Below are 17,246 nucleotides of genomic sequence, written 5' to 3' on the forward strand. Positions count from 1 at the left end.
CTGGGAGGGCACAGCAGGCATGTCCCTTCTGCTGCAAGCTAAGGACAGCTGAGTTGCCTGGGACAGTCAATTAGCTAAAAAGCAGTGGCTTGAGAAGGCCATTGCTGGCAGGGAGCATAAGACCAAGTTTGTTTTCTAGAGCAAAAGTTAAGGACTCTATAGAGCAGTGTCCCACTGGCATAGAGCTGAGGAGGACTGGGTGATTCAGGTGATGCCAGGCTTGCTGGTCATTCAGTGCCCTGGGGAAGGGTTCCATCCTGGTCAGAGCAAACCAGCTCGGCATACAGAGAGACGAATTTGCATAGGAGGCTGCAATGAACGTTGACTGATCCCTTGTCTTTTCTTTTCCTCAGGGAGGCAAGCTCCAGTGAGACAGCAGAATACTTGTAGCAGCTGCTGGACCTCAAGGCCTCGTCTGTCTGATTACAGGATTCCCTCCTCACCAAGCAACTGAGGGGACTTGGCAGGAGAGGACACTGCATTCAGACACTCCTAAACTGGCCTTGGGTTCAGCTTCTCCCCTTCCCTGTGCCCCTCTGTTAGTACTGGTCTCTCGGGGGGGAGTCGCAGGACTGCCAGAACCAGCAATAAATGTCTGGTGAAGCCCTGAGACGCCCTCTTCTCCTGGCCTTACCTCCTGCTTAAATGAGCACTACCCTATGGGTGTGGGCTCACCTTGGAGTGGAGGGAGATCAGGGAAAGCCCCCAAACTATTCAGCTCACTCCTCAAAGCCTCCAGACCAAGGGGGTTGTCCCCAGACATGTACCTCTTGACTACATCAGATGCACCTGAAGGAGAGAGAGTGAGTGCTGGATTTACTGTCCTGCCTGGGGGGCTTAGGAGTGGGTGATTCTGGTGCTAAAGAGATGGCTCTGGAGAGTTTGAGCTCATTCCTTCCCCTCCATCTGTTAGTATACTTCTGCTTCCATTGAGAGAAAACCTAGTTCTTCCTTGCTCTAGTTTTCTCTTGATGGACATGCCTACATAACTTCCACACCAACTATCTGCAAAGATCTGCACACAAACGGAGTGGGGGAGACAGATCCCAGACAGATAAACCACCGTAAAAATTAGCCAGCAGTTTCTGGGCAACCAGAGCTCTGAAATAGAGAACAATTTTCCCCCACAACTCACTTTCCTCCACTCTCAGCACCCTTGCTTTGGCAGGGTTGATCTTTCCCTTTCTGTTCCCAGCTTGGGCCCTACAGTGCAGTGCTAACCAGGCCAGTGGCCTTCTCACTTTCCATTCCCCTTTGAGACTGGGCAAGAAAAACCCACTCCTATAACCTGCTCTCCATCCCTAATTCTGCTTCATGCCAAGTGGTATCTTTCTAGGAACCATCAAGGAGAACTCTGCAGCCCACCAGAGGGCTGTCAGATAGCCACCATTCCCCTCACATCCTCCTTGTCCACAGTAGTGTTGTGAAAGCCACGGAGGACATACTGGCCTCTCTGGTGACATGTACGTCTGTCAGGAAATAAGCTGCATGTTGGAATAGGCCAGGGTCACCAGAGTCTGTTTTAGGCCTCTTCCTTTTAAATGCTGGCATCAAAGGTAGCAAACTCCTGCCACACCACCCTGCAGGCCAGACTTGCCAAGTTTGGTGCTAAAATGACCTCATCTCAAGCCTGTGCCATCCTCTTTAGCACTGAGACACCCATTTCTGACCCTTCTTCCTCCCCAGCAAAAGCCCTGCTGAAAGGCTCAGGTGTTTCCTTGCTCTGTTCCCTCAGCTGCCATTTGGTGGAAGAACAGTGTGGGACACGCATGCCGGAGACCTGGAATGTGGCAGGTTGCCCCGTATTTGTATGTGGGAGCTGCCATGCACTCTGCCAGGTCTCATAGCAGGCTCCTCTTTGGCTTGTTTCTCTTCAAGCACCCTGGACTCACAGTGCACTGCCCCAGCCTCTCCTCTCCTCCAGGCTGGGAGCGGAGAGGTCTCCCTGGAGAGGAAGGATGGGATGGCTCTTGCTCAAGGACTGGGAGAAGTGAGGGAAGGGCCCTCACATCCCTCTTTTCTGCCTTTTGAAAACTGGTTTTGCCCCCTGAAGCCATTTAGGACAAATTCAGACACAGCCAGCTGCAACCACACGTGTGGCCAGCAGGTTGAGGAAGAAGGCGGCCTTCAGCATAGCTCTGCTCTTCTCAAGGTTCACCCAGAACCTGCCTGGTCATCAGATACCACTGCATTCCCCATCGTCCGCCTCCACCCCAGCACAAAGAACCACTGCCGGGTCCAAGCACACCCTCCTCCACCCCAGCACTTCCACTGAGCATGTCCCCATGCCTCCCACTCCCACCGTTGTACAGAGACCAAGAGCAGAACTCGTTTGTACATAATGAACCTTATTTTGTATTATTGCCGATCCCTTAAGATATTGTATTTTGGAGTCTCTCAGATCGTATTTTCAGTATTGTATTTTATTAAGAATTAGTGCGGGCTTGGCATCTATGAACTTCTTTCTTGTTAGCAGCTCACTTTCCTCTTATACTCCAGCAGCTGCCTCTTCCCTCCTGTTTTTTGTTTTGTTTTGTTTACAAGCCACCTTTTCCCCTCCTCCTATCACTTGCTCTGCATTTGCTTAGTGAAGCAAAATAAAAAATAAAATAAAAAGATGCAGCATCAGCCCTGCGTTGACGGGTCCTTTCATTGGGGCATGGTTGTCACATCAGCCCCCACACACAGCTTCTCACCGCCTGCTCCCCGACTGTCCCGTTCCCTGGCTGCATGCAGAATTAGTTCAGTGCTGGGACCTTGTGCTTGTTGTCAAGGGCTAGAAGCAAATTTGCATGTTTTATTTCCAGCAGCACTGTGATGTTTTCTGCAGTTCTGAACAAGTCAGAACTGTTCTGCCTCAATTTCTTCTCCCCCTCCAAAATACCATTAACATCATCCTCTTGGAAGGACAAAGATCATGGGAGAAAGTTTATGAGGTGCAATTAGCTCCTGTGATGAAGGGGCTGTGCAGGGGTCTGTACAACAAAGACATTGCTGGTAGCACCGTGGCTCTGGTCCCATCCCGTCTGAAAAGAATACCTAAATCCTTCAGTTAACTGTAAAAGCAGAGCAGCTGCGCTGAGATCGGTAACAACTTGGGACCTGACTGGCTGTCAGCTGGCACCTCTGACAGTCCATTTCCATCTGTGAAAACTGATAGGTTTTGTCCTGATTTTGAGTGAAACACAAGGTAACAGACAGTCTAGAAAATGTCTTCATTTTCTAGAAAGCTCCAAATGGGTCCATTAGAATTTGGCCGTTGAAACAACTCCTCCTTGCAATCAGGCCCCCCGTGGCTGGGCAGCAGCCCAAGCAGAGCCCCTCTCACAGATGCTAAAAGGCAGTTCCGTCTCCCGCCTCTGGCTGGGCTGGTACAGCAGGGCTTGGTTTTGCCACAAGAAGAGGACATGAGGCTTGGGACTTGCAAAGATCTCCTTCTGCACACCCTGCTGTGGGCTGGCCATCGGGCAGCGGCTGACAGAGAGAGGAGCTCTCTCGGCTGGGTTTGTGATGCCAACAGGGGGTTTGACATGGCGTCCACAGTGGGTCAGTCTGACTCAAGTTTCACAGACCACCACAGAGGTCCCTTCCCCTATACACACCTATGAATGCGAAGAAATGCCTGACCTTGCTGTGTACTTTGTGTCCCGGGCCTGAACTAGTGTGAAGTTGAAGGTCTGATGCATTCCCTGTGGCACCTTGTCCAAAAGCAGCCTCCTACCCCTGCATCACTGTGATGCACCTTTCCCCACTGTGCGACAGGGCTTCTCCCCACTCCCACCACATCTGGAGCAAGAGAAGGGGTCCTGCTTTGCTCACCCCTGTGAAACATCATCCAGCTCTTCAGGCATTGTCTTCCAATGAGATTCTGGCCTCTGCCCTTCGTGCATGCTCCAAAAAGTCGAGGGAAAGGGGTGCAAGAGGGGACCTCTTAAAAGGATGGTTTCTCAGGCTTTGGCTCCTCTAACAGTCAGAGTACGCAGAAACCCTGTCTGTCAGGAGCAAACTTCCCTTCATCTTGACAAATCCTCCTAATTCTGCAGTCTACCAGGTAACTCTGAAATGCTCAAAACATGCATATTAGGATCTTTTGATCCCCGCTATGCCTCCCAAAGCACAGCCAGCCAATCACACCTGCCAATTTGGCTACAGCAACTAATTGGAGCAGAAAGAGACAATTAGCAAAGGAAGAGGACACCTTCTTCACAAGTCACCTTCAGCCGCACTCAGGCTGGGTCTGCTCCAAATGTCCCCAGCCAAGCTCCACCACGCAAAGCCAGGCTTTTGTCCATTTTGAGTCACATTTCTAACAAGCCTGAGCGCTGTCAATACGTACAAGCCTCGAACAAAAGAACGCTAACAGAACAAGTGCTTCATTTTTCAGATACAAATCATTCCCAGCTGTTCTCTGTTACCAGGCCAACTTCAAAAAAAAAGGTAAAAGAACTGGCTTTTGCGGCTCACCAGGTGAGCCGCTGGCGGCATGTGGCAGCAGCGTGGCGGGTACATTGGGTTTGTTACAGAAGGACATGTGCTATTAGGGCTCTCAGGAGAGCATTCCTGCTCTCTTGGTCCAGCGTGGTCCCTCCTGCTGTCACCGTTTGGGACTGTGCTAGCAGTTCTCACATGGGTCCACCACAGAATCAGGAGGCTTCAGTCCTGCTGCCTGACAAGGAGCCCAGGCTTTTGGACACCTTCTGGAGAGAATGGGGCAGTCACACCTCCTGACACCTCCCAGGTGCTGAGGGCTTGTTAATAGTGATGACACCTTGCCAGACCCTGACCCAGCCCATCTCAGCCTCAACAAATCCTTGCTGATTTTCTAACCCAGGGTCTGAAACAGGGCTTATAGGTGAGCAGGGTGGAGGTTCCCCTTCTTGTGCCCAGGGAAGGAGACTGCACTCTCCCAGAGCTTTACCTGCTAAAAATGCCACTTCCTAGAAAGACCATGCCCTCCCTGTGACTACAGAGAGAGGATGGGGTCTGTATGGCAACACCAAAATGCCCATGCACCATCCCACGTGCCCACACAGAAGGAAATCCCTACCCAGGGCACAGGAGGTTTCCTTTCCTCTCTGTGCCCCAGGTAAGCAGCAGGTAAGCAGGTGACCTGGCTCAGCTGAAGGGTGCCTTGGGTGCCAGGAGGACAGGACTGCCCAGCCATGCTGTCCCCAGTCAGTGTCTGCCTGATCTTCCCAGGTCCTCTGGGAGCTCTGATGGCATCCTTCAAGGGAAGGGTGATCCCATTAGTGACAGACGTGTGAAATGTCCTGCAGAGATAAATGGGCAGAGAGATGCAGAAGCCTGAGCAATCCTTCGCCTCCCCTCACACAGACGTATCCCATGATATCTTCTCCAAACACACAAAATCTGGATGCCCTGCCTGTTTGACAGCTGTACAGTTTGGCACATGAGTAGAAAGGAGCTAAAACCTCAGCTGTCTGCTCCTTCCCCCAGAGAGGCTTTCTGTAGTGTAGGATCAGCCCCTGTGGGAAGGCACCCACTGTCCTGCCCCTCTCTCTGCCTCGACCAGGGGCACTGCCACCCTGGGGGCTCTACTGTGCCTGGTTCTTGGCAGATCTACTCCAGTAATAAGCCTCTACTTTCCTACTTGAAACCCCTTCCCTGTGGCACCGATGCAGCTATCAGTGAGAAACAGCCCCCAGGAAACCCTCCCCTCCATCCCATGCCCAGACCCCATGCTTCCCCAGCCTCTAACTCACATCCACCCCAGCCTGGCCATCCTCTTCCTCAGCATGGTGGCCACTGAGTCCTTGAACCATGAGGGACAAAACAGATGTTTGCTAAAATCTCCTGGGAGTGGAAGTGGACCTACATCCTGCATCTCCTGTAGCTCCTCTGAGCAGCTCAGCTCTGCCCTGCCTGGCAGTCCGGCCAGCACGGGGAGGGTGGCTCTGACACGGGGCAGGGACACGCACCCGTGCAGGGAGTGCTGGTGAGCTCTTGGGCAGGTCTCAGTCCCAGCAAGTGAGGGTGAAGGCTCTTCCTGGCCACCAGCTCTGCCCGAGGGGAGGGCTCACCCAGCAGCAGCTGGCTTTCAAGGGGAACAAAACCCCTGTGGGGGCTGGAGGGGCTGAGTCACACGGGGAGGGCGGTGCAGGGCTCTCTGCAAGTCACGACTATGTGGAGGAGGGGGCCTGGGGGCTGCCGTGCCCCTGGGAGGCACAAATTCCCTGGCAGGCACAGGACCAGGGGAACATGTCTTCGTGACATTTAGAGCCAGACAAAGGTTTGGTAGCTTGAACTGGAGGTCGTGGTGGGCTGTGGTTCCCAGGGAAAGGCATAGCCCTTCTCCAGACCCTGCTGCTTCCCAGGTTGGGGTCAGGAGTGACATGGAAACGTGCCCTGCCATAGCACCCTGCAGGTGCCACAGGGCCTCATGGAGGTGATGGGGAGCACTAGCAAGAGGGATGAGCTGCTCCTGATGGCTTCCAAGGTGATAAAACGTTCAGAGCATCCTGAGGACACATTCCAGCTCTCATCGTGCCAGCCCTTCACGGGAAGACACTGGGATTAGGGGTGTTGTTGGCAACATGTTCTCAATGTAATATGTGACTGTAGGACCTTGCCACAGGCAACTGATGCAGGGGGTGGCTCTTACAGACCTGAAGCTCAAATTTCCCAGTACCCAGCAGGTAATCTGGGGCAGAACAAGTCCAAAACAAGCATCCAGGCACATATGGGAGCCTTTTGGGGTTTTCTCACCCCAGCTGGCATCCACAGCACTGGGGTGGGCAAGGCTGAGGCAGGACAGAGCTGGGCTTGAGGCCACAAAGTCTAGTCCCAGCCCAGGACAGACAAGTGAGGCAACTCTCCTGACAGATGTAGGCAGAGGACAGAAGGCCCTTTCTACCTCTGGATGCCAGGATTGGAGAAAAAATGCCTTGAATTAATAAAAAGCAGGGATAATGTGGCTTCTGGAGTGGCAAGGAGCTAAGCAAGCCTGCTGGAAGTGGGGAAGCCATGCTATGGCCATACCTCTCCTTGAGTACCTCTGCCCAAAGCTGGGGACCCCATCCCCAGACAGATCTTATCTGTGTTGGACAGTCGGCCAGAGCAGCAGGTAGTTTGCTCTGTGAGGCTGCTGTCATACAGTTTTCCAGGATGCCTGGCTTTACCTGACTGCGCATCTGGTTAAGATGAGCGGCTGAGACCCAGCTCCCTGGGCAGCCCTTGCAGGCAGGCAGATGCCAGCTGTACTGCAAGGAGGCAGGGCTGGCTGGGTTGTCACCCTACTCTGCCTCCCTGGCCTCTGAAGGGTTAAGTGCCAGTTTCTGAGTGTCTCTAAGGTGACACCAGGCTGCCTCCGCAGCCCCCCTCCCCACGCACACATGCTCTCTTTTCTGCTTTGTCTTTTAAGGGCTGCTGCAGGATTGGTGCACAGGCACCTTCCTTGCTGCCTCCCTCTGCCTGTGTCTCCTGCTTGGCTGCTGCTGCTGGATACATCAAGGGACGTGCCTGGCCCTGGGGGGACCTTTGCAGAAAGCACCCTGGGCTCTCCTTTGCCTCTTGGGAGCATCTCTGGACACACTCTCTCCTAAGACCCATACTCCAGCCAGTGCTGCGTTTACCGCTCCCTCCTCACTGCCCTTGCAGTGCCGGCACATCTGAGAAGCAGCACTGAAGTCTCTGGGTTTCCATCAGCTGTTCCCCTGCTTTGCCGTGGCAGGGCAGTGGAGACAGAGGGAGGCTGAGCTGCAGAGTCTGAGCTGACCAAACCGCTGTCAAGAGGCAAATAAATTCCACTGCAAAAAGTTGGACGCTGCTTTTTCTCTGTGCCCGTGCTCCTCTGGGTAGTGAAGCCTCACGGAGATCGTCCTGAGATTGTCCTGCAGCCCTGGGGAAGTGAAACTGAGCCGTGCCTTGGGACCCTGTGGGGCCGACCAAACTACCTGAGAGCTTTGCAGAGACAGAGCGGGACTTTGCACCTGGAGAGGCACCTCACCGAGCATGGCTGAAGGTCCCGGGAGCTGGAGAGACCTCACTCCAGCCAAGGGCGATGGCGAGGTGGCCAGGGGGGCCACAGCAAGCCTCGGAGGAGCAGCGGGTGCAGAGAGTACTGGGCAAGCACAATGCTCCAGGGTCTGCAACGTGGATCCAGCTTGGGAGGAGATGAGCGGGGCGGTGGCAGTGGCGGAGGTGGAGGAGCAGTTCCTGCACTTGGCCATCAGAAAGCAGGTCTCCTACAGGTAGGAGCTCTGGGGTCCCTGAGCACTACTAGGGCTGGGCTGGGGCAGAGCACTGCCATGTCTCAGGGGCACCTCCCTCCCATGAGCCAGGGTTGGGTCTTCCTGGCAGCCACTGGTGCTTTCGCACCGGAAACCACCAGAGCACAGGGACAAGGGCAATGGTTAGCCCCATCCCAGGGCTGTGATGCCCTCCAGGCCCCTGTCCAGGCAGTCTGTGCCCAGCAGCTTCCCAAGAGCTCTGGTGCAGGGCTGTGGATTGGAGATTTCCCTTTTTCTCTGCAGTGTCAGCTTAGTGCTGTTCAGCCCATTGGATACAAGGGACTTCTGATAACATCATAGAATCGTAGAATCATTTCAGTTGGAAGAGACCCTCAGGACTGTCGAGTCCAACCATAAACTAACCTAACTCTAGCACTAAACCATGTCCCTAAGAACTCTGATTCTCTTCTTCCTCCTCTGACCCAAGGCAAATGTCCCCTTGCTTTACTCCCAGGTCCAGAAACCTCGATCCCATCTGGGGTGACTGAGCAGTGATGCGAAGATGAAAGGGCCAAGACTGGGGCTTAGGCTGGAAATGTGCCCTTTGGGGGCACCTCACAAAAGAAGTATCTGTCCTGGATTTTGGTGAGGCTCTTCTGACAGGACTACTCTGCTTACCCACCCGTGCCAAGCAAAGACAGTGGAGATAAAGTGTGGTTTTCATGGCTCTCAGGGAGCTTATGGGAGCCACTGCCTGGCATTACTTGGGTGAGCCCCTATTCCCCACTCTAACCATACTGTTGAAATCTTTCTTGGGCCAGCACCTCCAGGACCTCAGCTCTATTCTTTCTCTCACAGCGAATAATGTCTGCTCTCTCTCCCTTCCTCCCTCCCTCCTCCCTCCACTTTCTTTTGATGTTCAAGCTTTTCTACCATTTAGTGCCCCCAAAGTTTTCATAATGGCTCTCAGGTGTAAATGAGGAGAAATCCTTTGACCCTGCGCCTGCCTGGAGTAAAAGTGGGCACTTGCAGGACTAACCCTGGGCTGCTGCAAGAGTCTGGGCCCCAGTGGAGGGGAGAACACAGGAGCCACCTCCTTACTTTCCTTCTGAGCTGGCTTGGCCCAGGGACATCTCTGTGTTCTCCTGGGCTCAGTGTCACCACATCATGCCACGCTTAGCAAGTGGCAAGTAGTTCACAAGCAGGTGGAAAACCATCACAGAGGATCTTGGTGCCACGCCTGCTGCCACGGTGGGCAGAGGCTGGACAGGCTCTCCTTCCACCAGCCTGAGACTTGGGGACTCTGGGCTGCAGAGCTCTGCTGGGGGGCAGATTTCTCGCAGGAGCTATTGGTCACCCCCTGGCCATACTCCCAGGTGTACAGCAGCCATTCCGCTCCCTTGCAAGGGCTGCAGTGCAAACTGTGAGCAAATTGCTCTCTAATACTGCAGTAATAGGAACTAATGGGAAACCATATTAGTGTCTGCAGAGCAGGAGGGGCCCTGGAGCTGACTCATCTCCAGCACTTGTTATTCCTGCAGTGGGTGGCGAGCAGGAGCTGGGGTGGCAGAGTCGTCCTTGAGGCAGCCCTGCATCCCTGCACCTCACCATGAGCTGGGGAAATGCACGGCCCTCCTGGCCCTAATTCTGTCCCCAGGGCTGCTCTCGCAGGTGCCAGGCAGAGCTGGGAGGGTCTGTGCCCTGACACCACCGAGGATGAAGGATTACTGTGCAAGCAGAGAAGCAGAGCAGAATTTTCTCCTCTTAACTATCTTCCTCCAAATGTGCACAGTGAATTTTGGAAACATATTAGCCAGCTGCAATTATCCAGCCTCCCCAAGGGAGGAAGGGACCATATTGCAAACTAATTTGATCAGCCTGAATTTGGTCCAGAATTGTCTAAGGTTGCTGGGGTTTGTTTACATCCTGCTTGTCCTACCCTGGCCGCCCCGGGCAGGCGGCTCCACTGACACGCTCCAGGCCAGGACACCCTTCCGCAAAGCGCCTTTGTCCTCCTCAGCCCTCCCAAGGGGTCTTGTTGCAAGAGGCTTTGCTCCATCTAACATAGGCTCTGCAGAAGAGAGGAGGCTGGTGGGGTTGGAGGGGATGCCACAGCTACCTGCAGGCCAGCGGCAAGAGAGGAGGTGGTGTTTGGGATGGGCTGCTTTTTCCACCCTCCGTTTCAGTCAAGCAAGCAAAGAGAAAGGGAAACAGGAGAGGAAAGTGTCTGGATGTGGAAATCTGCTTGTGCCCGTGCAAGTTCATGTCTGGCCGCTCTCTGGGGATGGGTTTGCCAGGCAAATGTTGGGTGACAGAGCTGTTGCCCAGAGCTGGGCTAACCTTTCTTCAAGTGCCCCTTCTGCAGCATGAGAACCCCAGGGGCTAGGGAGGGGCTGACAGGAATCCCCTCACTGTGCTGCCTGGCTCTGGAGGCACTTACCAAACCCCAGTACAGAGTTTGGAGGGCCTTCTCCATGGGCTGTGGGCATCACAGGTGTTCTCAATGTCAGGTGAAGGTTGGAGGCCCCAGTGCTCCTGCTGCCAACCTGCCTGTTCCTGCTGGGACCCATTAGTCATCACAAGGGGCAGCCAGCATGATCTGCTATATAAAGGCTTTGAAATGAGCAGAAATGTTATTAAGCCCATGGAAATAAAGTTCCTTCCATAAATAGCTGCCATGGTGTATGGAGGCGCTTTCGGCGGGTGGAAGAGAGCTCAGTGCTCAGGTTATATTTAGGGCTTTGAGTAGCAGTTTTGTGCCAAGCTTATTAATGATGCTGGCTTGTGCACCGGATTTGTACATTCTGGGACAATTTTCCCAGTAGTGAGGTGCCTCTGCAATGGCAGAAGGGCCCCATGCTCTCTGTCACTGCAGCAAATGCTGAGCAAGGACCTCAGGGTTTATGCCTAACTTCCCAGAGAGTCACTTGGGCCAAGGGGAGTCCAAAGTCAGCTCCTGCTAGCTCCGGGTGTCTCCCGAAGCCCCAAGTGGGGCAGCTCCAGTAGCAATATGGTGAGTTAGAGGCAGGAGGAACTTTGCTCTAGGTAAAAACCCTGTGACCTGGAGCCAGGGAGGGCTGGGACAGGCGCTGGCTGGCTGCAACAGCACCCTGCAGCTTCCCTGGTGGGACTGGGGAGCTGTGCAATTCCAAGCTTGTTCACATCTTTGACACTTTTTCATTGCTTTTGGAGTGATGCTTGCAACAGTGGCCTTTGTCATTGTCACCGCTTACAGCAACGCAGCCTGAGAGGTGTTTACCCAGAAAGGAAACCACAAGTGTACAAAAGCTCACTGCACAGGCTCCCTGCAGGCTGTTTGTGGGGCAAGGGACAACGCCAGGTGTCAGACAAGTCCCCTTTTGCTCTCAATCCCCTCCAGAGGCAGCATCCAGTACAGCCCACGCACCATAGAGCTCCTCACATGCTTCTCACAGCAGCGGGAAGAGGGGTCCCTGTGGCCCTCTGTGCCCCCAGCCTGGCATCAGCCCCCGTGGAGCAAATTGGGGTGTCCCTTGCCAGCTCCTGTCCCTGGTAGTGCGATGCAGGGCACATCGGCTGCTCAGCAGGGTCCCTGGCTGGCAGATAGGGCACAGCTAATGCACCTCACAAGCTGTTCCATTCTGGGGAGCTAAATATAACCCAGAGACCAAAGCAGAGGGAGCTGCTTTGTAATGTAAATAGCAAAGGCGCTTGGGCAGAGGCACAGGCAGGGCGGAGGAGAGAGCTGTCAGGGCCTTCTGGCCAGAGGGAGGTGGGAGGCCTGCGGGACCAAAGGAAGCTGGCTGTGGCTCTCTGCCATCTTCCTTCTGCCTTCAGACCTGGCTGGGGTCTGGGTTCTGGTGAAGTCCCAGAGCAGAAGGTGGGCAGCCCCTCTGTCCCAGCCAGGTATGGCAGGGGCTGGGGAGGAAGGAAAGGAGAGCCACTGGCTGCAGGGAGAGGGAGGCAGCGAGGGGCCTCCTGCCTCTGCGTCCTGCCTGCTGGCCTTCTAATCATGTTAGCCTGGCTGTGCAGAGCACCATAATCAAATTCCCATTCCTTCCCAGCAAGCCAAGCCCACTCTGCTCTGACAGAGATATCTGTCTCTGTGCCTCTCTGTGGAGCCAGGGAAAGGAGACGGCTGGCACCCCCAGCATGGCCGGAGGGAAGCTCACAGCCCTGGGAAGTCATGATGGGTGGCTCCTCACAGACCTTGTTCGGGGGGGTGACAAGCAGATGTCTCACCATCCCCTGCCCTGGTCCTTTCTGGAGCTGGAGACAAGCTCTGCTCATTGGGCACGATGTTTGTGAGAGCTCCCAGGTGCCGTGGCAGTCCCACCACTTGTGGGTGGCCTCACCATCAGGCACAGGCTCTGGTGGACACAGGAATGGGATGGGTTTGGAGTCAGCATTATGCAGTGTGTGGTGAACAGTGCTGGTGTGTATTCACTCCATGGCTCTCATCCTGGATGCTCCTAGGTGCAAGGCAGTGGTAAACTGGGAATTGGGTTGTGTGTAACAAGAGAAGGAAATATCCCAAGAGGCAGTTTTGGAGAAACCGGGAGGCTGTGGGTGCAAGCTGGCAGTGCAGGGACATGTCTGCAGCAGTGCCAGGGCAGGGCAGCGTCACGCGGCCTCAAGCCTCCATCTTAAACCAGACATGTTCTCTGGTTTAAGATGATCCAAAACCATGCTTCTGCCAGAGGGGATGCTCCTGTCCTCCCTCCTGCTGATATTTACCTGCCCAGCTTCCTGAGGCAGCATAGAACACTGTTAGCCTTCCATAGTTGTTCCCACAGCCTCAGTCTTGTGTGTGGTGGCGGTGTGCAGGGGGACCATGGAGTGAGACTTCCCAAAAGCAGACCAGCAGGGAGGTTTTGTTAGGGCAATGCAAAACGGTATCTGCACACTGCTGGGTGGGGAGACCTGGGATCCTTGAACCCAAATCGACATAGTAGCCACCACCTCCCTTGGCCATCCCCTCCCTTATCTGATCCCAGTTCACAGTGAATCCCACAGGCAGGTATCCTACCAGGTTTGGACTAAGGAAGCAGCTTAACCCTTTCCTTACCAGGAGACTGCACACACCAGCACAGACAGGTGTGCTGGATCGCACCCAGCACAGTGACTCCCACCTCTCTCTGGTGCTGCTTGCAGAGAAGCCAGTGTCAGCAGGCTTGTCCCCTCTGGTGTCCTGACCAAGAACAGCGAGAACTGGGCTGTCTATGGGATACTCCAAGGTTTTGTACCAAGCCCAAGGGACAGGACTGTGAAAGGACACAGAGACACAGCACAGAGAGGAGGGTGAAGGTGCTGGGGCAGGGTGTGTTACTTCCTCTTGACAGCCTCTTTGAAGGGAGCCCCCATGCTCCCAGGTAAGAGAACTGGATATCAATGCATCAGGGCAGCATAAAACGGGAAAGCAAAATGTCTGCAGGCAGGGAGCAAATGTGACCAATGCATAGTGACATGCAAAGCGGTGTGGGGATGATGGACCCTTGTGGTGATAACAAAACCTCTCCCCTCTCCAGTCTTTGAGCTGGAATTAGGCATCCAGGACCTGCATTTTCCTCCCTCTGCATGGTAATTAGTGCAGTGTGTGGTTTCAGAGCTTGCCTGGTGAGATCAAGGTCTGCTGATGTTTCTTGTTCCTTTTGACAATGAAGTCTAAAGCAAGACCATGTGCCCTTTTAGAAATGCTGTCCATGAGGGTTGCAGGGACTGGCTCTGCACTCTTGCTCTTCTCCAGCAGCACAGAAGCCATCCCCACAGCCCCTCGCTGGTCTGAAGGCCTGCTGGAGCCAGAGCAGATCAAGCACTGTGTGGTTGTGAAGAGCTGGGGTTTTTGGAGCTAGGGACAGGCTGAGCTTGCAGGCTCATGCTGTGCCCTGCAGACCCACACCGGAGGATGGATGACAAATGTCAGTCTGTCTCTCTGCTCTTCGAAGGCTGATCCAGAGCATCCCAGATGCTTGAGCTTCCCACAGTCCTCACATCTGTCTTACCCAAGTGGCTTTTCGACAAACTCTGGCACAGGGTGAGCAGATACTCATGGCTGGAAAGTGTTTGGAGACCTGCTACACAGGGGGGATGCGTACAGCTGAGGTGCAGTGCCACACAGGGTGAGGATGCACATGGTTTGGGGTGGGCTGCAGGACGCTGCCATGGCCCCATTTGCATGGTGGTGCTGAGACAGCTTTGGGAGAAGAGGCTGTCTCAAGCCCAGGGGCATTTGAAGAGCCACCCTGCAAGAGAGGTGAGGCTCCTTGGCACACAGCCTGGTGCGCCAGGGCAAGCTCCTGCTTGCTGAGGGCACGCACAAGGCTTCTTCGGAGAGGGCCCAGCAGAGGAGGTGGCCCCACGCCATGGGCTGCCGGAGGAAGAGTGAGGCGCAGCCGGCTGCGATGACAGCCGCCCTCACACTTCCAGGAAGTGCAGAGAGGAACCAGGTGGAGGGTGCGAACAAAGCCGGGGCCCCGGGCGGGCAGCCGGGTGGCGGAGCACTGCCAGGGACCTGCCCTCGAGATGACTCCGGAAAGCAGCCGCCGGGGGAGGAAGAGCGAGAGTGAACCCCGGGCTGGCTGAGCGCATCAGCTCGTGCTGCAGCAGATGTGGTGGCACCGCTCCTGGGACGTTCCCCAGAGCCCTCCGGGGGACGTAGATACGAGGTACCCACCGAGTCAGGCTCTGCCACCTTCCTATTGCTCTCGGGGGGCTGAGGTGCTGTGGCTGGTGCTGACAGCCTGTGCTTCTGGGGGTGGGGGAAAGGCTTCCCATGCTTTCCCAGTGTCTCACCAGCAATCCCCTCTCCTCTTCTTCCACGGCCAGTGCCGGAGTTGTGCGACACAACCATCCCCAGGGATGTCGGAGGGCTGCATGGGCACTCTTGATGCCAAGCCTGCAAGTGCGTGGGGTCAGCAGGGCTTTGCCTGGGCTGTTGGGTTCCTCCTGCAGATGGTGGGAGCTGGAAGGTGTGTCCCCATCCCCACCAGCCCTCCAGGGAACAGCTGGTGCTCAAGGTGGCCAGTGGGACCTGTCCCAAGGGAGTTACAAGTCAAAGCGAGCAGTCACAGAAAGCTGGCAGCTGGGACCCTGCCGGGGCAGCCCCCGCAGCCCTGGCTGTCAGCCTGGCTTGGCACCCTTGGGGGAGCAGGGACAGCAGCTGTGACAGCCTGCTCATTACCCATCCAAAAGAGGGCTGCCCATCGTTTCCTCACTGAAGGCAGCCTCAGCGCTGTGAGCCCAGCATGGCAGGCCAGCCCCTGACCCGAGACCCCCAGACGGGGTCCCCTTGGGAGAAGCAGGGCATACGGCGAGAACGGGCTGGGTTAAACACAGGCAGGGAGCCGCAGTGTCTGTGCCGGCAGCAAGGCCGGCGGTGGCTCCTGGTCCCCGGAGAGGGCGGTGGCAGCGGCGGGGCTGTTGGCTCCATTTCCCCCGTCCGGCGATGAAACAATAGGAGGCGGAGGAGGAGGAGGCGGAGGACAGAGGAGGCTCCGCTACTGCCGCCGAGCCTCTTCCCGAGCGCGGGGCGGCGTCGGGGCTGACACGGCTTCCTGAGCCGGCAGCGCCGGGCGCCGCGCCACGGGGCCGAGCCCACTGCCGCCGCGGGGCGCCCCCAGCCCCGCTCTACCGCGCCCCGGGCGGCGGCAGGGGGCGCTGCCGCCTAGGAACGGCCTCCGGGCCCGCCGGTGCGCGGCCGCACTTCCTGCCGGCCCCGGCGGGGCGGGAGCTCTGGCCGGCCGCACCGCCCCCCTCCCTCCCCCGTCCCCTCCCCTGGCGCGGGGCGGCGGTAGCGGCGGCGCCGAGCCCCAAGCTCGGCCATGGAGGCGGCGCGGTCCCCGCCGCCCGGCGGCTCGTCGTCGTCGTCGTCGTCCTCCTCCGCCGCCGCCGCCTCCTCCTCCGCTGGAGCCTCGGGCGGAGCCGAGCCCGAGCGGGGGCCGCCGCCGCTGGGCCGCCGGCACAGCAACAAGCGCTTCACCGGCCTCAAGCTCTTCGGGCGCAGGTGAGCACCGGGCGAGGCGGGCGTGCGACAACGGGACGGCGGGTGCTGCCGGACGGGCGGGGTCCGGACAGCGCCTCTCTCACCACCCCGGCACCTGGTGGCGGGGTGGGGGGGCAGAGAAGGCCAGTTCCCGGGGTAAAGGCTGGCCACTGGCGGCTGGAGCATCCTGAGCGGCGGCCGCGGAGCCGCTGCCTCGCCTCTGCCCGAGCGGAGCCTACCGCCGCCGGGCAGCTGTCAGCAGCCGGCCGCGTCCCGAACCCGCCGCGCCAGGCCCCGCGGAGAGGGCTGACCCCGGTTATAAAGTCGGCAACCGTCTGAGTGCAGCTGACGAGGGATGTGGGATGCAGTGTGGGGATGTAGGGGGGTGAGTTTGCGTTTTCCTCCTTTTGAGCTCTTGCCACGAGGAATGGGAAGTTGGGAAGTGTTGCCCGTGCTGTGCCCGCGCTCTTCCTTGGAGAAGTCAGAGTCTCATCCATGGAGGATTTGTTTCCACCTGCTCAGAACCGCCTGTCTCCATCACTGCACACCCGTTCTATGGCTGTGCCGCTCCTGTGCTGCCTTCTGGGATCCAGCTTCCAGCTGCTGGGATCTCAGCTTCACTCGCTTCCTCGCTGGAGTCAGCCGGGCTCCTCAGGCTTCCCACAGCCTTGCTGTTTGACTCGTGGGATCTGGGGGATTCTCGGCTCGTGTAAGCAAAGGGGCGCCCTTGCCATCCAGAGATGTGTAAAAACATTGAATAACTGAGGTCTGAAGGGACCTCTTTAGGTCACCTGGTCCACCCTGATGCCTCAGAGCAGGGCCAAATTTGATCAGGCTGCCCATGTTGGGGTTTGAGTGTCACCAGGGTGGAGACTGCACAGCCTCCCTGGGCACCTGCTCCTATGCTTCATTTCCTGGGGTTTTCCTTCCCTGTTATCTATTCAGTGCTTCCCTTGTTGCAACCTGTGTCCATTGTCTCTCAGGTTGTCACTGTGCTCCTCTGGGGCAGTGTCTGGCTCAATCTTCTCTGTACCTTCCCATCAGATAGCTGAAGACAGTAATAATATTCCCCCTTCACCTTCTCTTACACAGGCCAA

The 17,246-nt window shown here is 56.4% G+C and overlaps 2 protein-coding genes across 8 annotated transcripts in view; both read left to right on the plus strand.

Annotated features, from left to right (window-relative positions):
- CREB3L1 (cAMP responsive element binding protein 3 like 1) overlaps window positions 1–2,628 on the plus strand; it is a 47,229-nt gene extending 44,601 nt beyond the window's left edge. For both annotated transcript variants that reach the window (XM_065064670.1, XM_065064669.1), the window contains exon 12: window positions 354–2,628. In XM_065064670.1, coding sequence (XP_064920742.1) covers window positions 354–390 — 37 coding nt within the window. In that variant the 3' untranslated portion in view covers window positions 391–2,628. The remainder of the gene's footprint in view (window positions 1–353) is intronic.
- Window positions 2,629–7,857: 5,229 nt separating this feature from the next.
- Window positions 7,858–17,246, plus strand: part of DGKZ (diacylglycerol kinase zeta) — a 52,489-nt gene continuing 43,100 nt past the window's right edge. Inside the window, exon 1 of one of the 6 annotated variants that reach the window (XM_065064675.1) lies at window positions 7,858–8,210. In XM_065064675.1, the coding sequence (XP_064920747.1) occupies window positions 7,972–8,210 (239 nt within the window). In that variant the 5' untranslated portion in view covers window positions 7,858–7,971. Of the gene's footprint in view, window positions 8,211–14,629; window positions 14,834–15,924; window positions 16,171–17,246 lie in introns of those variants that run through there. The other 5 variants (XM_065064676.1, XM_065064678.1, XM_065064674.1 and 2 more) reach the window with 5 other exon arrangements.

This window comes from Columba livia, chromosome 5 (assembly GCF_036013475.1).
Source record: "Columba livia isolate bColLiv1 breed racing homer chromosome 5, bColLiv1.pat.W.v2, whole genome shotgun sequence".
In the NCBI taxonomy this organism is placed as follows: Eukaryota; Metazoa; Chordata; class Aves; order Columbiformes; family Columbidae; genus Columba; species Columba livia.